A 23,224-nucleotide genomic window follows, 5' to 3' on the forward strand; every position below is an offset into this window, starting at 1 on the left:
CTCTGCAAACATAGAATCAATCATTCCATTATGACCGCTCATCAATCAATATTAATCTCCGTCCCACTGATCAATATTGGGGCTGATAATCCATAGATAGTCATTTGGAGACTTGGGAGCTGGGACCTTATAATAACTTGATTTCTAGTATATGTGAACCTCACTGTATTGGCGAAAATTCCCATTCACTGTAGCTTATGGAGTTGTGAATGGCAGTTATAGAGTCTGGAATAGAGATTTACAACACGGCGCTTGGCTGGCCAGGGGAATAAATAGCTTGTTTTCCCTCTGCTAGGGTAAATAATTGGACAGCACATATGTAAGAGCGAAACTCACAAATAAGCGAACACAATTTAAATGGAAAGATAAATGTAGCAAATGTATTATATGGAAGTACTCCCGAAACAAAATAAATTAGACAATGCAATATTTTTCACAATTATCTGTTCATATCAGCTGATAGCCCATTTCTAACCTTCATTCAGAGAGTCCCATTCATCATGTAAATGTAATTCTGCGCCAGGTATTTAATCAAATGGTATCTGATGGCGGGCAAAGTAATTACAGCCGTTCTAAACTAACTCTGTATTCTCTTCTTCTCTTCTTCGTCTCCACTTGTACTCTTCCCCATTGTGTTAACTCATCACCTTTTTAATTCCCATCACCTGTCTTCTTTTTTTATGCACTTTTAATCATTGTTCCGGTCCAATGTAATCTCTCATTGTGGAACCAAAGAGGCTTAAAATATTTTAGATGTTTCTTTTTTTTAAATAATCTATCTCAATTTTACAAAATGAGTTTTGGAAGAGAGAGTAGATAAAGGCAGCTATCTGAGGACTCAACAAGGCAGTGTCTCCAGGTGGTTGATGATCTCTTGACATGGATCTCACAATATAGAGCTTATCACAAAAAGGCCAGCAGCACTGTATAGTTATAAATAAGCTTTCATTACAATCTCAAGTTTTAAATGGAAAGGGCATGTAGAGGTGGGCGATATTGACATAAAAAAATCTATCTTGATAATTATTTGCATTATTTAGAAAAAGATATTCAGAAGATAGTTTGACAATGCATCAGGAATGTGCTAAAATGTCTGGGTTGAAGTTCAAGTCAAGCACAAAAATGTGAATGATCTATAAAATTCATTAGAAATATCAATGTGTAGAAATATCACTTTATAACCTTATCTGGAAGATTACACTAGATGTTTCAGTCTCTTGAAGTGATTTTCAATAGATTTAATTATAGGCAATACACACAATATTCTAATTTCGCCAATTCCCCAAAACAACAAATTTTGGATACATCTCCCACATCTAGGAACAAGTATAAACATGCAAAAAAGAAATTAAAACTGATATTGATACGTTTTGATAAAATACAATTGTAAAAAAATGTAAATGTTTTTCGGGTTCATTTGAGGCCTATTATGAGCTCACCTGCAGCAGTGGAGTGTGCACATGTGACACAATGTGAGGTAGTCTTCGCCATTCGCGGATGGCCAGGCTAGAGGCCATTTCCACCAGGCGCTCGATGAAATTGAGCTGCTGCTCCTCTGGGTGACAGATGGCCAGGTACCCGCGGTGCATGTTCACCTTCCAGGCCATCTCTTTGGGACAGCTCAGCTCCACCTGAAACACAATAAGGAAATCAGAATGAGTTATGAGTCAAATGATGGGAATTTACTCAACCTTATTCTGGATTTATTTAACAGTGAAACGCACTATAGAAATGAACATTTACATAGTATACAGGTTTTTAAATGACATGAAAATACATTAATCACAAGTTAAACATGATATTTTTAGCAGACCAAATTCATATAGGGTGGAAAAGTGAGGCTTTAACAGAATACTCTAGTAAATTCACTCTTATTTTTAAGAAAAAGTCAGGTACTCCAGCTTCATCAATATCTATTAATAGTGTGATTAACATATGGTGAAAAAATGTGTTTTGTGATGTTCAGTTTTAGTTAGCCCAATACTCCCTCTATCCAGTTTTATCGTACAGTATTTGTCCTAGATAATCAAATGCGCAGCACAACAACAAACACTCTTTATTATCGTCTTGGGCGGCGCTGTTCTAATTAAATTAAAACATCCAAGGGGAGAGGGACTATGACACTTTGTGCATAATTTAGTACCCAGATAAATACAGTGCAGAACTGTTTCCCTGCTCATTTTGTGAATGGCTTCAACAGGACTTTTGTGCTAATGACTAATCAGGCTGACGAGTCTGACACAGAGGCGGAAAGTGGAAAAGGCCCAGCTATTGATTAAAACTCAGAGTGCATTAACGCCACACAAACAATAGCCCAGGGAGCAGTCATATCAATGCGTTTCTGCTGTCCACTCAAGAAAAATACGGATCACACATAACACTACAAATCTAAATCTGGATCCATGCTAAAAGTCATTTAAAAAACACTGTGAAAAAATGCTACTACTGTGATTAAAGTAAGTAGTTAAGTTGTTAAGATCTCAATTTAGGAAATATTCAAAGTCAGAAAATGTAGTATGTCCACAATAAAACTATATATAACAGAACAGATTTTTCTGCATTTTTGTCATCAATATCATTCACATCTTGTGCCATATTCAACCAATTCATGTGAAGGTATGTTTTAGCACATTTCTGATTAAATGCAACTATTTTATCTGAATTTTGTAATTAGGATCATCCCAAAAATGATACTTTTTTTTTTTTTTTTCAATATAACAGTCATACAGGTAAGTGCCAAAGGTGTAAATGTCTTATTTTCAAGTATTGCATAAAAAAATGAATTGACTGTACAACGTTAAATCACAGAAATGTACTAAATGAGGTGTTAAAATGCCCACAACTTTTCTCGTTTGCTTCATGAAGTCATGGAAAAGGGAGAAAGAATGGGAATGAAAATAGAATGTGAGAGCAAACGCACAGGTGTGTATTTGTGTCGCCCAATGTTGGAGAAAATTACAGTGATCGGTCAGAGCACATTTATCAGACCTGACACTTGATGAATATCCTCGAGACAGGACCGCCCTTATCAAGAGGCAGCTTTAATTGAAAGCGGGGGACATTTGGACTTCGGCACTAGACTGTGGCTGCGTGCCTGTGTGTGCGTGTGTGTGTGTGTGCGCGCGTGCGTGCGGAGGGGGCAGGCAGTGTGCATTCGGGAAAACAGAAACCCTCACTCTTCTCCTCACCATAAAACAAATCACCCTGCAGCAGATGCCTGGTAATTGCTCACGCGCACAGCTGTCGTAAATATTAGCCGCTAAAACTGGAGCTGTGGGGGCAAGGCTAGGAGAGGGGGCTCTACACACTACTGAGAAAATCTGAAGGAATTATCCACATTATCAAAAAAGTTTAAACAGCAAGAAAAACTGATTAGGTTTTCTTAGAGTAAATTTTTAAGAACCGCCTGTAATGAAGAGGATTTGCTCCAAAACATTGAGTTTTGGAATCTGCAATAGTCAAAACTATCCAAAGGTGGCACTTTCTCCACAGGCTCTAAGCTCTAGTGTGGATATATATTTTATCCAAATAATAAACACTTCCATCGAAACAAGAAGGTGGAGGCCCTCCTCCAGGCCAAAAAAAAGTCAGCTTTGTGGACATGCAAGCCCACAGTAAGAATGTATGTTTTTTCAGTCTATTTTTGGTGTAAACTAAACTAGCAGAAAATATGTAATATTCAGCAGCAGTAGTCTAAATGAAAATAATGTTGGTAGTTCGAACAAAGTAAAGTCTTTCTGAAGTTGTGGAAGTATTCGACAAAAGAAGAGAAATGGCTGGATAGAGGAGTAGAGGACTGAAGCTGGGATAAAGGGACTTGTGGTGTGGCCGTCCAGACAATTTAATTAGGTGTCACCTTAGGACAGAATGGCTCAATGGATTGGTTCCAAGTCTCCTTGAAAGAGCAAAGCAGGAGTTATTTGTTATACGTCAGGTGCTATCACAGGCCGCCCACCAGTCCACACTTTGTTTTAAGAAACATGAGGCCAATAAATTAACAGAACAAACAGCTGAACTGCATTTCTTCAGTTTTATGGTCCCTTGTCTTATTCTCCTGGGGGAAGTACCACAAGAGACTACAAGTAGAATTCCCATATCAAGTTACAATACTTTACAGTGACATGGGACTAAGGCTTAATATACAGCACTGTACTGGAACACTGCGATTTAATATATAGTCCATTCTTTGCCTCGCCAGGCTCCACAGAGTCTAAAAACTTGTGCCTATATTTTCTTTTTCCCCATTAAGAGTTATAGCTTCCTGGAGAGTGTAAATGGTGATCAGACATCCGTACCTCCATATCTGATGACTGGGCACTACTCACCTGTACCAGAGCTTCCTTCATGGCAGCCCAATTGGAAACTCTCCAGGCACACTCCAGCACTAGATAAGGGTTGGAGTGTCCTTTAGATTGTCCATATTCTGTCAATGGCTCCCACTGGTTCAATTCCTTAGAACAGCTAAACATAAAAAGCAGAGATATAAAATGCTAGGATGAGTTTAAAAGCAATGTGTGGTATACTGTGCATGCAGAATGTTACTAAATTAGCATTTGGTCTTTTTTATGATATAAATTACCGTATCCAGTGGTCCTCCCAGAGCTGGTACTCAGGGAATATGGCGGGTGACACGTTGCTCCTCTCATGCTCTTTTCTAGCCTTCTCCATTGCTTTTTCATAGCTTTCCTGAGCCTAAACAGAATATTTTTAGGACAAAATTAAGCTGGGATTTAAATATTTTAGTACAGCAAGAAAAAAACTATTGCCTCTGCATGTAATAGAAGATGGAGAAACTACAGGATAATTCTTAATGCTTACAACTTTCTTATAATCATCAGTTAACTATCCCTTACCTGCTCAAAGAAGCCATGTTGCTCATAGGCAATGGCAGTGGCTGTCTCAGGAAATTTGCATCTCTTTTGCCACAGGCCAGCCCACATGTCCTCCTCCTGAAGCAGGGAGTAGAGTTCTGCCAAGGAGTCCAAAATCTCCTTGAGAAAACAAAACAAATAAAGTTAAGTTTAGTTAAGTTTAGAAAATCATAAGGGCAGCTCACCTGTTGTGGAGGAGTGATGCTCTCCTGCTCATAGAACTCTGTGCTCTGTTTGGGCTTGCTGTGAATACTCAGGCCCTTCTCAAAGGCCTGCTGCTCCAGCATCAGAGTGGAGCGCAGCCACAGGTTGTGAGTCTTGCCTAGGTATTTTAGCACACAGGGCCGGATAGGGATAGGAGGCACGCATTGGGACATGGCCTCTACAAAACAGTTGAGGGCGCTGGGCTGACAGTCCCTCTGAGCCTGGTGACTGCCACTGCACAGGAACGGACTCATCTCCCCCGAGAGAGCCTGGACAACAACAACAGTATAGAATAGTGTAGGCTGTAGTTTGGCAACTTAAGTACAGTCTAGTATATGAAAGAAATTACATAGAACCACAGTGTTTCCTGGCAAATACTAGGGGTTTAAAATTTGAATTAGAACTGCAATTTCAATGGACACAATTGGCACATCACAATGAATGCAATTCATTTCCCGCACAAATGGCAAAATATTCTCTCTTATTCTGCAGAATGTGACTTTTGTATTAGTTTGTTAGTTAATATTTCAGTCTGTCAGTCAATTCTCCTCGACAGGTTTAAAATATGCACTTTATATTATTATTATTATTATTTTCCGTACTATAAGTCACACGTTTTTTCATAGTTTGTCCGAGAGTGTGACTTGTATGTGAAATTATTAAAATATATAATTTTACATCTTCTTTATTGTCACACTGACAACCGCACGAGGGCACTCTAGGCTTCTGTACAAGTATGACAGCCAAGCGGAAGCGGAGCTTCATCTAGTCTCGAAGCAGGTGGATTTAGTGATTTGGAGTTTGGTAAACTTGTTTGTTTTTAAGCTTTAGTTATCTGATTAACTGTTAATATCTTACGTTAACATACCAGACATGTATTCAGTTCTGTTTATGCCTCATGCAGCTGCTGTACTGCTATTCAGCCTGTTGTTCTCCATTTTATTGTTATTATTATAACTTGCCTTTAAAGATAAAATGTCTGTTCTTGGTCTTGGATTTTGTAATTCCCCAAAAAAGCGACGTATATTCCAGTGCGACTTATGTATTTTTTTCTTCTTTTTTCTTCATTATTATGCATTTCTTCGCTGGTGTGGTCCCCAGAGGGACTTATAGTCCAGAAAATACGGTAACTATAAATTTACAAATGTATTTATAATAGTTCAACCATAGTTAGGATCATTTCCATTTCTTAAAAAATGCTAACACATTTTTCAGAAAACTCTACTCTCTGCTTCTGACAGCAAGATTATCTCCTCACATACTCAAAAATAATTTAAAGAAATGTAAAGCAGGTTCAAGAATGAAACTAATTTACCACTCTGCCAGACAGTCTTGTAAACTGACATTTGATGGTCACTTTAATCAGCCATGAGAGTCTGTCACATAAGAGTCACAACGCTTAATGTTTTTCATTAGTGAACTTCTAACATTTCACAGCTTCAATCCAAATCAAAACCATTGAAAAAGTCTCCAAATCTTCTATATGCATCTGGTTCATTACACTCATCACAGCTTCCTTTCTTTTGCCTCTCATTTTCATATTGAGAAAAAACTGAATGGCTAATTAGGTGCAAATTGCATATTTGCTCGCACAAATTAGGTATCCAGGGGTCTTAGTTACAGTACTGCCAACATCACTGATAAAATGTGAAGATAAACACATCAAGACAAGAGAATCGTGTTTTTCATAATAACTTTGACCTGTATAATATTTTCAATAAAAGAACCCTATTTCTTCTAGTTGGCAATCTTACCAGTGTATTTAGTTTTACATGTAAATGTCACAAAAAAAATCACTATCAAAGCAATTAAAAATGTATTGACTGACTAAGCCTACCAGCATTTTAATCCATACTACATTTCAGGCCAGCTAGCTCCTATACACCTAGTGTAGGCAATACTCACGTGCTGCTGGCGATCAGAGAGGATCTTCCAGAGGCGAGGGAAGAGTTGAACCCAGCTCCTCTCAGCCAATGGTGTGGAAATGTGGCAAAGCTGGACCAGAGCATTCAGCAGAGCCCCAGTCTACAATAAAGGAATGTTTTAAATAATGCCAAATAGGAGAAATGGGAGAGGACATTTAATAAACTATTGAGCTTGAGATTTTTTACTTCCATACCTTAACCTCGCGCAGTGAGTCGAGGAACTTGTCATGACGGTTGGTAAGCATGTGCAGTTGGTTTCCGGCATCTCTCTCAGCCTGTTCCTTAGTTTTGGGAATGGCTGTCTGGTCACCCGGTGCCAACTCTATGTCTATTTCTACATCCTGAAATAAAATCAAAACATTGTAACAGTTCATTACTTATATGCAGTCAAAAATATGTCTTTTGTATCAGTTATTAAAGCAGAAACTAAAATATTTATTAGTTAAATATTGTGTCTGCGTCTTCACCTCCTCCTTGGTCTCGCTGTTCTCCCGCTCACGTGGTTCCTGCTTGATGCGTGTTGCCATGGCGAAGGCAGCTCGGTCATGGCTGTCAGCCAGGTTGATGACATTTGTAATAGAAGGTAGCATTGATCCCTGACAGCTGGTGCCTATGATGGTGTTCCGCTCACACACCGCCAACAGTAGCTAGCAAACAAAGTCGCACAGATGCAAAACAAACCGTGAGTGACAGTGACAAGACTGACAGCAGGCCACCTTAAACTGACTAAAATAGACATGCTTATTTTGACTCAATTTTCAGAATTTTATAACAATGGATAATAAAAGACATTCCATTGTGTACCTCAATGCACTGTTTGATCCAGAAGTGGCTGCCCATGGCCTCCCAGTTCTGAGAGCAGCAAATGTACAGTAGTCTTTCATAGACCCGTCTCTTCATGGAGGCATCAAACACCTCAAAGAACTTGGCTCTGATCAGGGGCTGAGAGCAGCGCAGCCCTGAGAGGAAGGCCGGCTCCAGTTTGGATGTTATGTCACTCCCTGAGAGACTCTCATCCCTAAACAAATAAAGACATTATAGAGGGCTTATGTTTATGTTATTCATTCACTATTGACTTCTTTATTTGTAGCGTTTCTCCTTTACAGTACAAAAAAAAATATTGGGCCAAGTTTTTTTTTTTTTTTTTTTTTTTTTTTTTGAGCCATTATCAATAGCTGATATTTGTCTTGTTACTGTGTTTGATGATAAATTATTTTCCCCATATATTGTACTGGCAAATATTGATCATTCATCATGTATCATTTATTATATATATTTTTTATGTTTTATTTGTCGTTTATTGTATTTATTTTTTTTACTTAGCACATCAACTACTAAATACTAGTTAAGAATCACCCAAATTTTCAGAATAAAAAAAGTCATCAACTGCATAATACAGTAAAGACATGTCATGCTATGCACTGATGTGTTATGAGGGGGCACAGAATTACAGAATCTATTGTAAAATGTGAGAGGTGGAGACTGCTGTGATAATAAAGCCATGTATTATATGCTAAACCCTCCTTTTCTCCCCACCCAGCCGTATGAATGGGCCTCGTGGGTGTAATTCACGTAACAGGAGGCGAGAGGAGAGGTGGTAGAGAGATAGGACAACAAAGGCACTCCTTCCAGCCCAACATTAGCCCAATTCTCTTAATGACACATTGTCTAGGCACAGCTGCTTTATCATTTCATTATCATTACAGACTGTCCATCACCACCTTACTGTATTGTATGAAAAAAACAGCAGATGGGGCGAAGGGATGCGGTGTACATTTGGCTGATTGTATGTGTATGTGTGTGAGACAAGAAGACAAAGAACTGAGTTTGATGAATAGCGGGCATTGGAGGCAACTGCGCCCTCTGCCCTGCACCCACTGGGGGGTCTGTCAGGTGTAAGCTGAGTCCTGACACCACTAAAGCCACCTGGCACGCTCCCTCCACTACCTCCAGCTGTACCATGACCTCTGATTTATAATGCCTGTCTGCAGATAACTTCGAGTGATAAATTCCAGCTTTAAATAAATAATACATCAATTTAAAGTTCATCTCTTTTTCTAAGCAAAAAATAAATAAATCTTACTTAAAATCCAAAAGAGATTCTAATACCACATCTCTTCCCACCTCGACCTTCATCCTTCTTGTTAGGGTGGGAGACAAGGGCGACGTAGCATCCGTGGTTTGGCCATTTGGTCATGTGATAAATGGCGGTAATTACCTGTAGACGTAATTAACGAGGTCCAAGAACTGAGCGTTTAACTCCAGCTCATCGGGGAAGCGCTTCTCGATGTAGGTCATCATCTTCACCAGCAAGATGGACTTCTCACGCATGTTAGGCATCTGAGAGTAATTTGGCAAAAAGTTAAACAATCAGTACAATATATAACAGAGTCTAAACTGCACCATTTTCTGACTCAGTGAAGATGCCATTGTCTGTTCCACATTATGGCATTAAACTGGTATATCTTACATTTATTCAATAACAGGTTTTTATTGCTATAAGGAATTCATATTGTGAGTGGGATCCCCTCTCCGTATCAGGCTAAATTACTAGTCAGATCTGTGCTCACCCGCTTGTCTCTGAAATGTCCCAGAAAAACCAAGCTTTCTCAAGCAGAAACAAGCAGGTGGCGAACCCTCTACAAGAAAAGTTCCATAGTGCACCTTTAACATATCTGAATGTAAACAGTTTCTAAGAAATTGTTAGTATATTTATTTAAATTAAAACGTTAGCAACACACAAAGAAGTGGACTAAGTGAGTGTGACGTCACCCATAGCGGTCAGGTCCAGTCAAAAGAAGCTTGTCAAGGCTAGCAGTTACAGGGGCAAATTTGGAACCAAGTTCCATATTAGGAGTTCCAACTTCGAGTATCGTAGCAACCAAAGAGCAAATCTGAAGCGAGGCTGTTAAAGGTAACGTCCCTGCCCACACCGCTGGTTTAGCAGAGAGGGGGCGCTTAGCAATGCTGTTAATCAAACCTGTTAGTAATGCCAGTGGGAGCTTGGGCAATGAGCTCTACTGATTTGTCTCTTATTAATGTTCATATCTTGAGTTACAGGCACAATAGCGAAATAAAAATAGATTCACGTAGAGGGGTTTAAAAACATTTTAAGACCAAAATGATCAGCCTGGCAGCAGCATTTACTGTGAGAGGGACAACAGTGTAAAGTGAATTGGCGCCGGTGGAGGCAGAAGCGCGCCCATGCTCACCTCCTATTTGGAACGTGGAAGCTAGCAGGTTAGCCATGTTCATTTATATATATATATATATATATATATATATATATATATATATATATATATATATATATATATATATATATATATATATATATATATATATATATATATATATATATATATATATATATATATATATATATATATATATATATATATAACATCTACGGTTATGACAGATTTAAAAAAAAAAAAAAACTTAATCTCACCTGATTGGCAGCCATTGGTGAATTGTTTTTCACCCACTCCTCAACGATTTTGACCACAGCCCGGAGGATTTTAGGGTCAGGTGACTTCTCGATGAGAGAGGTTAGAATAACCTGGATAAAGTTCTTCCTCATTTCCATACTCATCACAGAAAGACGAGTCTTCACCAGATCCAGACTCAACATAACCAGCTCACTTGTCACTGAAAGAGCAAAAATGTTAAAATTATTTTTAACATTAGATTTCCATTATTTCCATTTCACTTGTGCTGTGCTGGTGTATCTCTGTGTGTTTTACATAAGAGAAACAAAACAACTTGATCTCTCAGCTTGGAACTAGAGGAGAGCACACTCCCAGTGAAAGCAGGAGATCAGAGAAGGGCATCTAACCCAAGACTGGAAGCATTTGTGATCATGAATGAAGGTCTGAGTACAGGATATGTGATTGAGTCTTTTGAAGAAGTTGGCGCCATAGAGATATCTCAAATGTAATCAGGAATCAAAGGAAGATCATGTTGCCAGTGCATGTTGTGAGCATTACAATAAATCAAAGAGTTTGTGCTGTGAGAATAAAACAAAGCTTGGGCAAGGCAGCACAGCAAGTCAACTTTAGCTGGAGACGCAAATACAAGTCAGTACTATAATATGGAATATAGAAAGGATGTGCATCTCTTTTGATACAACTGTTGGGGCTGTACCAGATTTTTTCATGTAATAAAATAAAATCTGTTTTGCCCCAGTGTAGATATATTGTAGGTTCAAAAGTGAGGGTCAAAGTGAGACTACATCTTATATTTAAGTGGTTTTATTGGAAGCAAGCCAGGAAGTAGCACTGTAAGCATGCTAGTTGTTGTTAGCAATAGCACGATGGCAAAACTCCACTCAGACCTCTGAAAGTTGTGAAATGGCCTTATCTTGATGAATAATCAGGATGCTAGATAAGTGTTTTTTTAAGACTGTAAAAATCAGGTATAGCGCCTTTAATAAGCAATATCTAAAAGAATAAATGTGATCGTTATTGGGTTATAAACTCATCTCTACCTATATGACATTGCCCAGGCATTTTAAGGCCACAAAAAGTATATGACTTATGAGCCCCTAGGGATTGGCACATCACAATGATATGTATTCAATATATTATACATTTCTTTTACTCCTTTTATTTTTTTTAAAACTCAGATTACTAAAATAGATACCGAACATTTGTAATGGTGTATGCCTGACACAATGGCCATTACTCGTGAGCTGTACCTGTGCTAGTCTCCGTGACCCCGGGATTGGCCTGTTGGGGGCTCAGGTGTTCCCGAACCATCTTCTGCAGCGAGCGCATGAACACCGAGATAAGCCTGTCGATGTAGCTGGCATTGTAACTGCAGGCTGACTTCAGAATCATAAGTGTTCCTGGTCAAATAGAGATACACACAGAGGACAATAGTGAGGACACACACAGTCTCAGCATGTTAAAGAGCAGCTTTTACACGAAATACAGGGTTCACAATGTTACCAAGGAAACGGATTGGGATGAGTAATGGTCCTCCCAGTGGTGGGTCCCCGTGGGAGGACAAATGTTAAAATGTCATGCTTTGGCCGAACAGTCACAGCACATCCGCAAGCCCTCCAACGCAGGGACACCCAAAGCTTTACTGACCACAACTGCCTATCAGGGAGCTGTATCTAACTCTATTATCTTAACAATGTTCCTCCAAAGACACACAGTTATTGAAAATGGGGGATCATTTTCAACACAACCATAATATTTTAGGGGCATAAAGTAAAGTTAAACACTCCCAAAGATATCCTTTCACAAATCGTTGGGTTCTGGCCATTTTTACCGTCCAGCTGTTAGCTCAAGCACTAGACCCTGTTGGCTGGAGTTTTAACTACATATGCTAATTGCCCAATGTGAAAAAAGAAGCAAAAAATCCCATGTTAAAAACAGAGCACATTTTACCGAAAAGTTGTGTGGGGTTTGTATTGCTTGTGGCTTTTTCATAGTTAGTAAGTCCCTCGTAGATAACTTTGCCCACAGCAGCATACAGGCACTCCAGTTCCTCATACTTTGACGCCACGGTCGATGTGCCTGTGCAACAAATATGAATTTAAATCACACATATTTTACAACTGAACAAAATTTAGTATCAAGAGACAAAACCAGAAAAATTGCGGTCAGAAATTAACAGACCCAAATTTATTAAAACCAACTTACTTGGCTCAGTGGGGAAGATACTCATGAGGCGAGAGAGGAGGGAGTGGACCGCCCGAAGCACTTTAGTATTGGTACAGGTCATGCACGCGGCAATGCCCCTCTGGAGAGGCTTGAAGTGGGCCAAGATGGCGGGAGACTGCAGCACAGACAGAAGGAAGCACAGGATCTCCAGCCCAGTGCAAATGTTGGAAATATTGGCTTGTGCTGGTTGTTCCTACACACAAGGATGAAAGATATATTTGAGAAATAACTGTTTAATAAAATATTACAGACCAAGTAAAAATTAAATCAATACTTTTTAAAGCCGAAAATCAAGGACACAAAACATAGCATTCTTGTTTTTTTTAAGCTTGCCAAAGAATTAATACGTTTTCATATCTGTTAAATGTCCTAATGTTCTGGGCCAATAATTTTAATATAAATAGAAGTAAAACTATATGTCTATGGAATGAATATAATAAAAAATGCATTACATTATATCAGTGAGAATACATTTTATTGTTAGTTAAGGGTACTACAGTTTGTGTGCCTTGCCATCAATTTTACAATATTGATATCCACATCATCAACATTATAAAATCTTGAATGAACAAATAGATACAGACAATCTACACAATTCAATTGGATCACTAATAAAGCAAAAATCAATAAAAAAGTACATGGGGGCCCTAATTTAGTCTCCATTGCAATTATGTTTTATGACAATGGAAAGACCAAGAGGATAATCTTGGCAAGACTTGTTCCAGTAATCTCGTCTAATGAACAAGGTGACTCTGTGTGATAAGGGCCAAGGTAGACATGAGGTCATATTGATTCAGCGTGGCATTAACACAATGGCAGCGTGTCAACTCCATGCATGTGTATTGTCTATGCCTACAACATGTTTTGTGGCCCTTTGACATAGCCTCTCGTGCCTCCTAATCACTGCCATGCCAGATAATAAAACGCAATCCGATTTGGAGCGTTGTTCATTAGCCCGAGTGAGATGGTGGGTGAGGCTGCTTGTGTATCTGCATAGGAGCTACAGAAAGTCTAGTCGGGGCAGTCCCTTGAGATCTGCATAGGGTTGATTGGGGGTGTGCGTGTTCATGTCTGAGGAAGAAGGCCCAGGCCGACACAGCGATCCCCAAAAGGGAACAAGGGTAGGACGTGACAATTGCGAGCGCTCCGTGATAACCTTGTCTCTGCAGCGGCGTAGGATTCAGACCGAAGAGATGAGACGGGGGAGGAACGAGGGTTGGGATGGGGGGGGCACGGATAAAAAGAAAAGAAAAAGAGACCGCGATAACAGAGACAGAGAGAGGGGGAGAGAGAGAGAGAGGGGCGGAAGTGCAGGCAGGAGGCAGTGGGAGATGCAGAGGCGCAGTGGGGTGATAGTGGAGCTAAGGATGAGGAGTTCAGAATGGAGAGGGGTGTGGGGGCAGAGCAGGGAGGCACGGGCCAAAGCGGAGAGACCGGCCTTATCGCGGTGCTGTCATTATTTTGTCATTATGGCAGTTGGCGCCGCTCTTCATGTATTTCCGATAACAGACAAAGGACTCAGCCTCGTAAGAGCAAATACTGAGTCGGAGCATAAGCAGGGCTGAAAACTCTTTCAAATAAAAGCACATTGTAAGATCCAGGCTGTGTAGTTGGAACAAAAATAACAACATAAAAATGTAGTATAGCCATTGCAATATTTTTTACTTGAAAATTATAGCTTCAAAATTTGTTTAGATTATTGCAGTTATTGATGTTTCACTTGCATAATTTTTGTGATAACACTTTTTAAGGCTTATTAGGTATAGTTATTATGAAGGTAGAAGAAAGACTTAATTCAAAATGAAAATGTAGTTTATAAAGAATGATTCAGGCTTAGTAACTACCTGATTAACACCCTAACCCCAACTCTTAACCCGTTCCATATTTCCTGAGCTAGAGTCATTCTTAATAAACTTTGTTCATTATGAATTGAGTCTTTCCTTGAAATTTATTAAAGAGGTTTTATTTCACTTCTATTGAGTATTAACTGCCAACATATATCATATTTAGATCACCATGTTACCTTTTACTGTTTAGAAAATGCTATATTCAGCGGAAACAACGTATCAATATATTTTGCAAGTTTCAAATTTGTTTTTGACACTTTAAGTTCCCCCTCCCTTTGCCCTCTGTGTTAAGTCACTCTCCCTTCAAAACGCTATTACAACACAATCAGCATGCATCCCACTAAAGCAACTACTGCACATTGCATTACGTTTGTCAGGTTGCTGTGTACAGTTTTGTATCAAGTTTTTGTACATTTATGGAGAATTAATGGAGAATGTAGGCTTGTGGGCTGAGCATTGCACAGAATCTTACAGCTAACTGTAAGGAGGGTTTGAATAGGGCCCAGCAGTGATCGCTACAATACTCAAACATGCATGGATGGCATTTAAAACCTCTTTAGGCATGTTTTCGATGAAGGAACAACCTTATAACATGGTAGAAAGCAACCCCAAAAAATTTATTTTGTATAATACCCCCTCTTTATCAAATGCACACACTGCACCTTAATCAGCCTTAGAGTCCTAGAAAACTTTTGTAGTATATTTTCTCTCACATGTATATCCATTCATGTCTGTACTTCCATTTAATAACTTTTAATTGAATGTTTGTTACACTAAGCTGAATAAAGCACAAATGCAAATACTGTACAAACAATTATTGAAAAAACAATGGAGCCAGAGAATGGAGGAGATCATTACTGAGAGCATATGCCAGGATCTTACCACTGTCATGAGCAGCTTGTCAAACCACTGCAGCTTGAGTTCGGCGCGGGGCCACATGTCAGGCCTGAGGGCAGTCTTCATCAGGCTGACACAGCGGCGAGACAGCAGTTCCCCAGGCGACCCAGCCACATTGGTGCTGTCATTCACCTAGACAGGGCAAGAAGGGTTAATATCATTATGGGGAAAGAGTCAAGTGCCCTTTATGGACATGGAGAGGACAGGTGTTACAAGTGAGGATGGGTGTGAAAGGAGAATAACATGGATGTCTTCTGATGTCGTGCTCATTGGTTCAAGAATCCATATTTCAGAATGTAGAATTGAAAGCAGGGCTGGAAGTTTGTGTAGGTCCATGACAAGTGAAAATGAATCTTGACCAAAACGGAAACGTGTAATGCGTGGTTTTTTGTTTTTTTTTGGCACAACGCTCACCGCTAACTAATGAGTTTGTGACCCACCATTTAGAAATTATGGGCATTAATTGTTATAAGTTTTTTTTTTCTATGCATTTTCATTAAACTGTGAATTTTTGGCAATCTAAAGATATAGATTTTAAATAGGAGACCCATTAGGTATTTTTCCTGGTACATTTCTGTAGTTTTCCCTTGGCTCATTGGAAAGGGACGGTTGGGTGATCTGTAACAATGGAGCCCATCCAAAAATAAGCAGAAAAGTCAAGGTGAGTTAAACCTTCCTGGTCTATTTGCGGCTTCTGACCAAGGTTAGCGCTGTCATTGGACCAGGAGACATGTGTGGAGGTGACACAGAGGGGAATGCAACGTGTCGTGTCTAGTGATATGTTCTGGAGAGCCACCAGGTGTGTCCAACCTTCACTGAGGAGTCGGGAACGTCCTACCTTGCAGGCGCTATGCATGGAAGAGCTGTGCGCGAGCTGCTGTGTGTTAAGCGTGGATTCGCCGGGTGATAATGACTGTTGGGGTACCTGGCACGCGATCCTTATAAGGAAGTTGACCACAGTGTCCGTATGTTGCTTTTCCACGGGTTTAGTGAGCATGGTCTCTGTGCCAGGCAGGGACTGACTGCGACCAAATACCTGAAACATGGAAAATATACAAACACATATTATGGATATATTATGACAGATGCAAAAATGTAATGAAAGACTTAAATGAAAGAAACTGCAGTAAATTCAAACACAAAAAACAACCCAAGTGTAAGGAAGTATGATTCCAAGATATTATTCATCAGTTAAAAAAAAATCAAATTATATAAATGCTGGTATTTATAGTGTGAAATGTAAAACTGATATGCTTAGAACGCAAATAACTGGATAATTATGAAGATTTCCAGGCACTGGTAACTGGAATATTTTCCACCTCTGACTTGAAAAATGGCCGATCTTTGGTTTGGGGTAATCAGCTGCCTAAAGAATATACAGAAAGTTTAATCTGATATATGTTAAATCTGACAATATTCTGTAATCCAAATTACAGAAATTTGCTTAAGATTTACATTTCTTTAGCCTGTGGTTTAGCACTAGCCATATTGTTTATATATGAGCCAATTCAGCTGGAGGTCAGAACTCGATATGTTTAACTGGGAAAAATCAGGCCTCCCAGTTGCTTGGAATGCAACATTAATGTGGGATATCGTGAAAAAAATAATATATACACAATGTGCAGTGTGTATATCTATTCTATTTGATAATTTACTGTGTTTTTGATATGTTCTTACAGCTGTTAAGAACTTTAGGCATCTCTGTGTTGTAAAGTGCTCTATACATAAATGTGAACTGCACTTGTGCACATTCAGTAAAAAAGGCAGTATTTCTTAACTTCATATTTTTCATTTTTCCATTCTTTTCTGAACCTCTAGAGCATACTTTGACAATGGCATGACTTTCTAACCAGAGCTGACATGATGTGTAATTGTGGCTTTTTGTGGAGCCCCATTATGCACCACACTCTGCTTTTTGAGTGACGGCTGCCAGAGCTCACCGTGGAGGCAGCTCCTGTGGCAGTGCGGAACCTCTTGACGTCTTGTCCAGTTGCTGCGGCGTCCCCTGTCAGCCCCCTCTTCACCCCGACACCACTGGTCCCCTCTCCGCCTGCACCCGCCTCAGCCTCAGTCTCCGGCTGTCACATAAAAGGAGAGATTTACAGTGCCATCTGTTACTGGCACCTCTGATAAAATCTATAGTAACTAGGTAACTTTATGTGGGCGTTTTGGAGGTCCCAACTAACTTCTGAAGTGCTCCATCTGTGGTTCAAGAAGATTTTAGAGCTGTTGGCATCACAAAAATCTTTCTCAGATTATGATAATATGCCCAGTTCTCTTAAAAAAATACAATTATCCTGCTGCTAAAAATAACTAGTTGGAATAAATTTCAAAACATCAGAGTTTGGATAAAAAATATTGAAAAAATATATAAATTGTTTGTTGGAATCAGTAGTCAATAGTTGTCAATAGACTTGGTGCACAAAATAATTAGAATTATCATAAAACAGATTTGTATACAACCCTTGGAGTTTTGTATTGAAAACAACAATAGTTCTGTTCTGTTACTTCTCAAGGTAGGACAAAAACAAAAAAGTATTCCAATTGCTGACTGGGGAGTGATTGGTTGATACCTGTTGGTCTTTGATCCTCTGCAGTTCCCACTTGATGACCACTTCTGCCAAGTCAACAGCCAGTTTCCTCTGCTCTATGGTCACACTGGGAGTGAAACCAAGACGTTGCATGGCACTGATCATGTGCTGGACCAGATGGTGGCGCACTGGATAGTACACCTGAAAAGGATACAACCATATAAATATCAATAACTAGTACTACAAGGTTTGCAAAGACCTTCACCTGGAACAAAAAAAAATCATTAAAAGAAATGCTGCCCAAAACTGGACAAAAGATTCAGATTTACAAGTTTAATAAAAATACTTGGATATTTGATAATGGGAACAACTAACTAAATAATCATTGACCTCAAACTAACCAGACTATAGACAGAATAGAATGTTCCTCAGAGTTTCAATGACCGGTTGATATTCCACACACAGAATTCGGGACAGTGCTGCATTTTGATTTCCCAAAGTAGGAGTGGCAGATGGTGTTCAATGCCAATGGCCGAGTTGAAAATAAACTGCAGCAGTTCACAAGAAGGATGGGCGCACAGGCGACAGAGCAGCACCTACACAGAACCAGTCACAAAGTCCGTGTAGCTGGGAGCCTGCTGTAGGCACTCTCTGCTCTGCTGTTTTATCTAGACATCAAATAACCTCAATCTCAGAAGGCACAAAATGGATATATAAAAGAAACAGCCCAATGATGACCAGCCGTGCAGTGAACTTTTGAAATGGTAAAATAAAGAACTCTCATACCAAAAAGTTAAAAAAGGACAGAATATCATGAGTTGAGTCAGATTAGTACAGGGGTGGGCAAACTTTTTGACACACGGGCCACAATGGGTTTTAAAATTTGACAGAGGGGCCCGGGCCCGGATGGAGATATATATATATATATATATATATATATACATACATATACATATATTAACATTCGAGATTTGGCCTGTAACAGGTAGCAAAGCATGAATGCACAAGGCTCATTGTACAAATTGTTTTCCAAATGCATTCATTAAAGTCATAATTATTTTATTAACTTTCAGTTAAATAAACACAGCAGAAAAACTTAAAACAAAGTTTACCCTTACCTATTTTCATATAATTTGGTCACGTTTGGTGGGCCGGATTAATAAACCCAGTGTAAGGCAGTGTGTGGCCCCCGGGCCATAGTTTGCCCATGTTTGGATTAGTACAATGTAAAAACTTTACCCCATAATAGCATTATGTATGTATCCATCTTCAACAAAACAAACTGGTGACACCACAGTGCCAAGTAACAGGTCAAGTGTGTAGTAGGGTTGTCAAAACTATGAAAAATCTACCAATACTAAAACTAGTATCAAAGCTAGGTATCATTTGAGCATGTTAGCAGGTATCGAAACTGCAAAAATATCATATTAAAAGAAAAAATTGAGCTTTAAAGAACAGTTTTAATTTGATTTTGAGCTTTATCAGAACTCCAAGACCTCAGAAAGTACTATTATTTTCTATATGAAAATTTTATTTCATTACTAAAAAAGGAGCATTTTTTATGTTTGTTGTAGTATCGTAATCGTTATTGAGTGAATTCCTTAATATCAAAATTGAATATGAAATTTTAGTATTGTGGCAACACTAGAGTGTAGAGAGGTGGAGAGTCTCACAGCAAGAATGCTTGTACTGAATAAATCCAAGACAGATTAGTTCCATGTCATATAGTAAAACATTCCAGGTAAAGTAGTAACATCTCAATGGAGACAAGCCGGTGGAAGACCCCCCACCAGAACAAAAAACAGTTTTACATTTTTAACTGTTGATATGTTGACTAAACTTATTTGTCTTTGATCTACATTTTATTGCTCTGTCTGTATCTTTTCTGTATCCAAAACCACCATTCATCCATGCTTTTTTCTGCTAATGCACCTTTCAAATATTCCATCATACTGTACTGTCCCAATTACCCACCATAGCCTGTGTATGTGTACTTATATGACTTGTGCATTCACTTTGGGGCCACTAAATTAGCAAGTTCTCAAAAGTGGCACTGCTCCTTAATCTCAAGGACATGACGAAGCGCACTTGGCCCGGAGCGTTCACACTCCAGAGGCACTTGGCTTCATCACAATCTGAACTGGGACTGTGGAGCACTCTAAAACGCACAGAGACAAAAGAGCAAGAGACAAGATGTCTATCTGAAGGCTGTTGCCAGTGTCAAAGAATATTAAACCTTCTCACTTTGAGGGTAATTACAGCGGATGGAACAGGACTTCATACGGCCTTAATGACGTGGCGGTTTAGCCCTGTCCATCACGCGGCCGCACACACAAACACACACATTTCTGCCCGCGTTTCTATATCCAACGCACGCACCAGTCTCTCATCTGTCTGTCATTATCTCCTCCCCAGTGTAATTATGCTGATGTGATTACATTAGATTAGTCATCTGGCCCAGTGCGAGCAGCCTGTCAGCGAGATACAGAGAGAGAGGGAGCGATATAGACAGGGGAGCTGAGGAAACGCAAGTCTAGTGCTAAGAAACGCTTGCAGACTTTACTGACAAGGCTGCCCCAGAAAATATCTCTCAACTCGGCGATGGATGTGCAGTGTAGTGACTTGGGCAGAAAACTGATGATCTCTGGTCATTTGAGTGAAGGACGCAGCTTAGATTATAAAATAAATATGACTAACAATGTCTGGTAATAGTGAAGCAACAATAGACCAAATAGGAGTCGCAACTGTCAATATGAAATGAGGTGTTGCTAATAGATATATTACACAGCTCATCAGACAGCCATAAAAATAACACAGCTTTGAATGATGTTCCTATTTGGATATCATTATCTGTTACTACTTAGAGCACAGTTTATAAGTATACATGGCCATAACAGAATTTTTTCTTCAGCAAGTATTTGGAAGTGTTACATTAAATATACCATAAATATTGGAAGCAAATGCAATCCTCCATCTCTTTATTAGTCCCTTATAACTCCATGATGATTTTTGATTTTACTTTAAAGTAGATTAAATTCAGAAAATAAGTTCGATCAGTCCTGCTTTTTTGTTTATTTTTTGTCTTGTCAATGCCTGTACAGAATACTTCAGGTGTTCTAAAGAAAACTAAAACATTGGCCCACAATGAGATTGAATAGAGATTGTTCTGGATTTAATAGTATTCCACAGTTATACAAACTGCATCCCTTTTGAAAAACGATATCCAAAATCTTGTCAACAGACCAACAAAGCAACCTACGCACCAACCCTTTGAAAACAGACATCCTAACTTGGGTCGAACTTCCTTACCCTGAAGTGCTGCACGATGAGGTGAAGAATGTGCACCAGCTGTGGTACAGTGTGTCCCTCTTCTACTATAATCTTGCGTGTCCAGTGGGTCAACATCTGATGTCCGTCTTCCATCCGAGCAGGTACGGCCGGAGTTAAGATGGCCATGGCCTGACGAACAATGGCCCTAGCCTCCATGGTATGAGCCTTCAACAAGCTGTGGAAGACCTGAGAAAATAAGAGGAACATTTGTAAATTAGGAGGATATTTGTTTTTAAAAGGAGATTTAAAGTGATATAATTCGTACCTGTAGAACAATTTTCTTATGAATGGCAAACTTGGCAATAATGTGGGCCAGTAGTAAGTGACCACTGTATTTGCAGGCTGGGTCTACGCAGGCTTTGGGCAGCAGACACGGCCAGGCGAAGGTCATGAGGCGGCGCAGTTTGCTGTTGCGTGACTTATTATTGTCATGGATGTGGTGCGGTGCATGCTCCACCAGTAGAGTGGAGAACTGCAGCAGACATATCCGGAGTGAGTCGAGCAGATCGGCCTGCTTTTCTGGGTCCAAAACCTGAGAGAAGACAAGCAGGGTTAGGTTGTTCAAATTACACAGATCGAATTGGACATGCTCTACCAGATAAACACTCAAAAGGTAGGTCGGACCAGTTTTAATAAACATTTAAACATGATTTTATTCAGAGTTAGGCAAGACATATGCTATTATCTAGAATCAAATTGTGCCATTTAAAATTTTAACTTTCTCATCATCCTTTTTCTTTAGATGCACATAGGATTTTCAGAAGTAATCAATATTAAAACTAGATAACAATTTCAGAAAAAAACCCCTCACATAAATAGTTTCATCTTTCCTGAACAGTTTTAGAATGACTTTGGGCTTTACAAAACCAGTATAAGACCACAAGGTAACAAACTAATATTTTGTGCTGAAAAAGATGAATATGGTGTAAAAAAAAAAAAATCAATAAAATAAAAATAATAATAATAATCATTCTTACCATATAATTATTACCATATTGAAATCGATTCAAGTATTCTCATTGGTTTCAAATGAAATAATGCTATAAAATTACTAAATAACCCAACCAAGTTCTCAAAGCCTGAAACAAGTAGTAGTAGTAAAATATTTCAAAGACAACATAGACCACTGGAAAGAGCAGACAGCAGAGAGCATGTGAGGAAATAGGTTTTAACCCGAGTGTAGAAGAGCCATTAGCACCCATTAGCACTGCTGTTAGTCAGTGATGAGATCTGCCACAGCAAACAAACACACTGACCTTTCGCATGGTCACACAGCGACATTTACACCAGACATTACTCTGTCTGATAGATGCGGCGTGATGGAGGAAAAGGCTAGGAGTGGGCGGATGAACGAAAGATGGGGTCCGCGTGGAAGCAACGCGAATGACAACAATTAAATCATGTAGAAACGGTTAGGTGCTGTTGGGGAAATGGCACCATGCTGTGTGCAGTGTGGCTGATGAAGACTGACAGGGGGAGAGATGGAGGTCTGATAGGACATTATGAGAGGAAATGCTGCAGGTAATGAAATCACATAGATGCGGCGACAAAGCTGTTGACTAATGAACAGAAGCGAAAATCAAACCAGAAAGGAGACTAGATGTTCGCAGTAACATCTGAACTTACAGCAACCAAAAAAAAGATTAGATTTGTCATTGGATGTATGTTTTTAAGTAGCATTCTGTTCAGAGTGGACATTGTAAATAACTCCAGGAGCATTTGAGAGAAGACTGAAATATGAACTGACAAACTAATATAAGAATCCTTTCAATTTCAGAACTTGTTTGTAGAAATATAACTACAGGTGCAACAAGATTATTCTATAAAAGACAAGATCATTTGTTCTCTGCAAAGGACATTCTATTATTTAAATAACTGGAGACTTTGGATTATAATATTTGAGTGAGATATTGTGCAGTTGTAGTAACTATAATAACATTCTCA

The 23,224-nt window shown here is 39.2% G+C and overlaps 1 protein-coding gene across 2 annotated transcripts in view; it reads right to left on the bottom strand.

The window, feature by feature from the left end:
- The window catches only part of trrap (transformation/transcription domain-associated protein), a 70,476-nt gene that overhangs the window by 25,788 nt on the left and 21,464 nt on the right, over positions 1-23,224 (bottom strand). For both annotated transcript variants that reach the window (XM_033985377.2, XM_033985378.2), the window contains exons 37-56: positions 21,546-21,812; positions 21,260-21,466; positions 17,993-18,151; positions 17,360-17,497; positions 16,345-16,455; positions 15,405-15,551; positions 12,655-12,868; positions 12,400-12,528; positions 11,700-11,849; positions 10,452-10,651; positions 9,219-9,340; positions 7,805-8,018; positions 7,468-7,647; positions 7,195-7,341; positions 6,981-7,100; positions 5,057-5,344; positions 4,854-4,991; positions 4,580-4,692; positions 4,326-4,461; positions 1,440-1,631 (exon numbers count right to left, since the gene is read on the bottom strand). In XM_033985377.2, coding sequence (XP_033841268.1) covers positions 1,440-1,631; positions 4,326-4,461; positions 4,580-4,692; positions 4,854-4,991; positions 5,057-5,344; positions 6,981-7,100; positions 7,195-7,341; positions 7,468-7,647; positions 7,805-8,018; positions 9,219-9,340; positions 10,452-10,651; positions 11,700-11,849; positions 12,400-12,528; positions 12,655-12,868; positions 15,405-15,551; positions 16,345-16,455; positions 17,360-17,497; positions 17,993-18,151; positions 21,260-21,466; positions 21,546-21,812 — 3,372 coding nt within the window. The remainder of the gene's footprint in view (positions 1-1,439; positions 1,632-4,325; positions 4,462-4,579; positions 4,693-4,853; positions 4,992-5,056; positions 5,345-6,980; positions 7,101-7,194; positions 7,342-7,467; positions 7,648-7,804; positions 8,019-9,218; positions 9,341-10,451; positions 10,652-11,699; positions 11,850-12,399; positions 12,529-12,654; positions 12,869-15,404; positions 15,552-16,344; positions 16,456-17,359; positions 17,498-17,992; positions 18,152-21,259; positions 21,467-21,545; positions 21,813-23,224) is intronic.

This window comes from Periophthalmus magnuspinnatus, chromosome 19 (genome assembly GCF_009829125.3).
Source record: "Periophthalmus magnuspinnatus isolate fPerMag1 chromosome 19, fPerMag1.2.pri, whole genome shotgun sequence".
In the NCBI taxonomy this organism is placed as follows: Eukaryota; Metazoa; Chordata; class Actinopteri; order Gobiiformes; family Gobiidae; genus Periophthalmus; species Periophthalmus magnuspinnatus.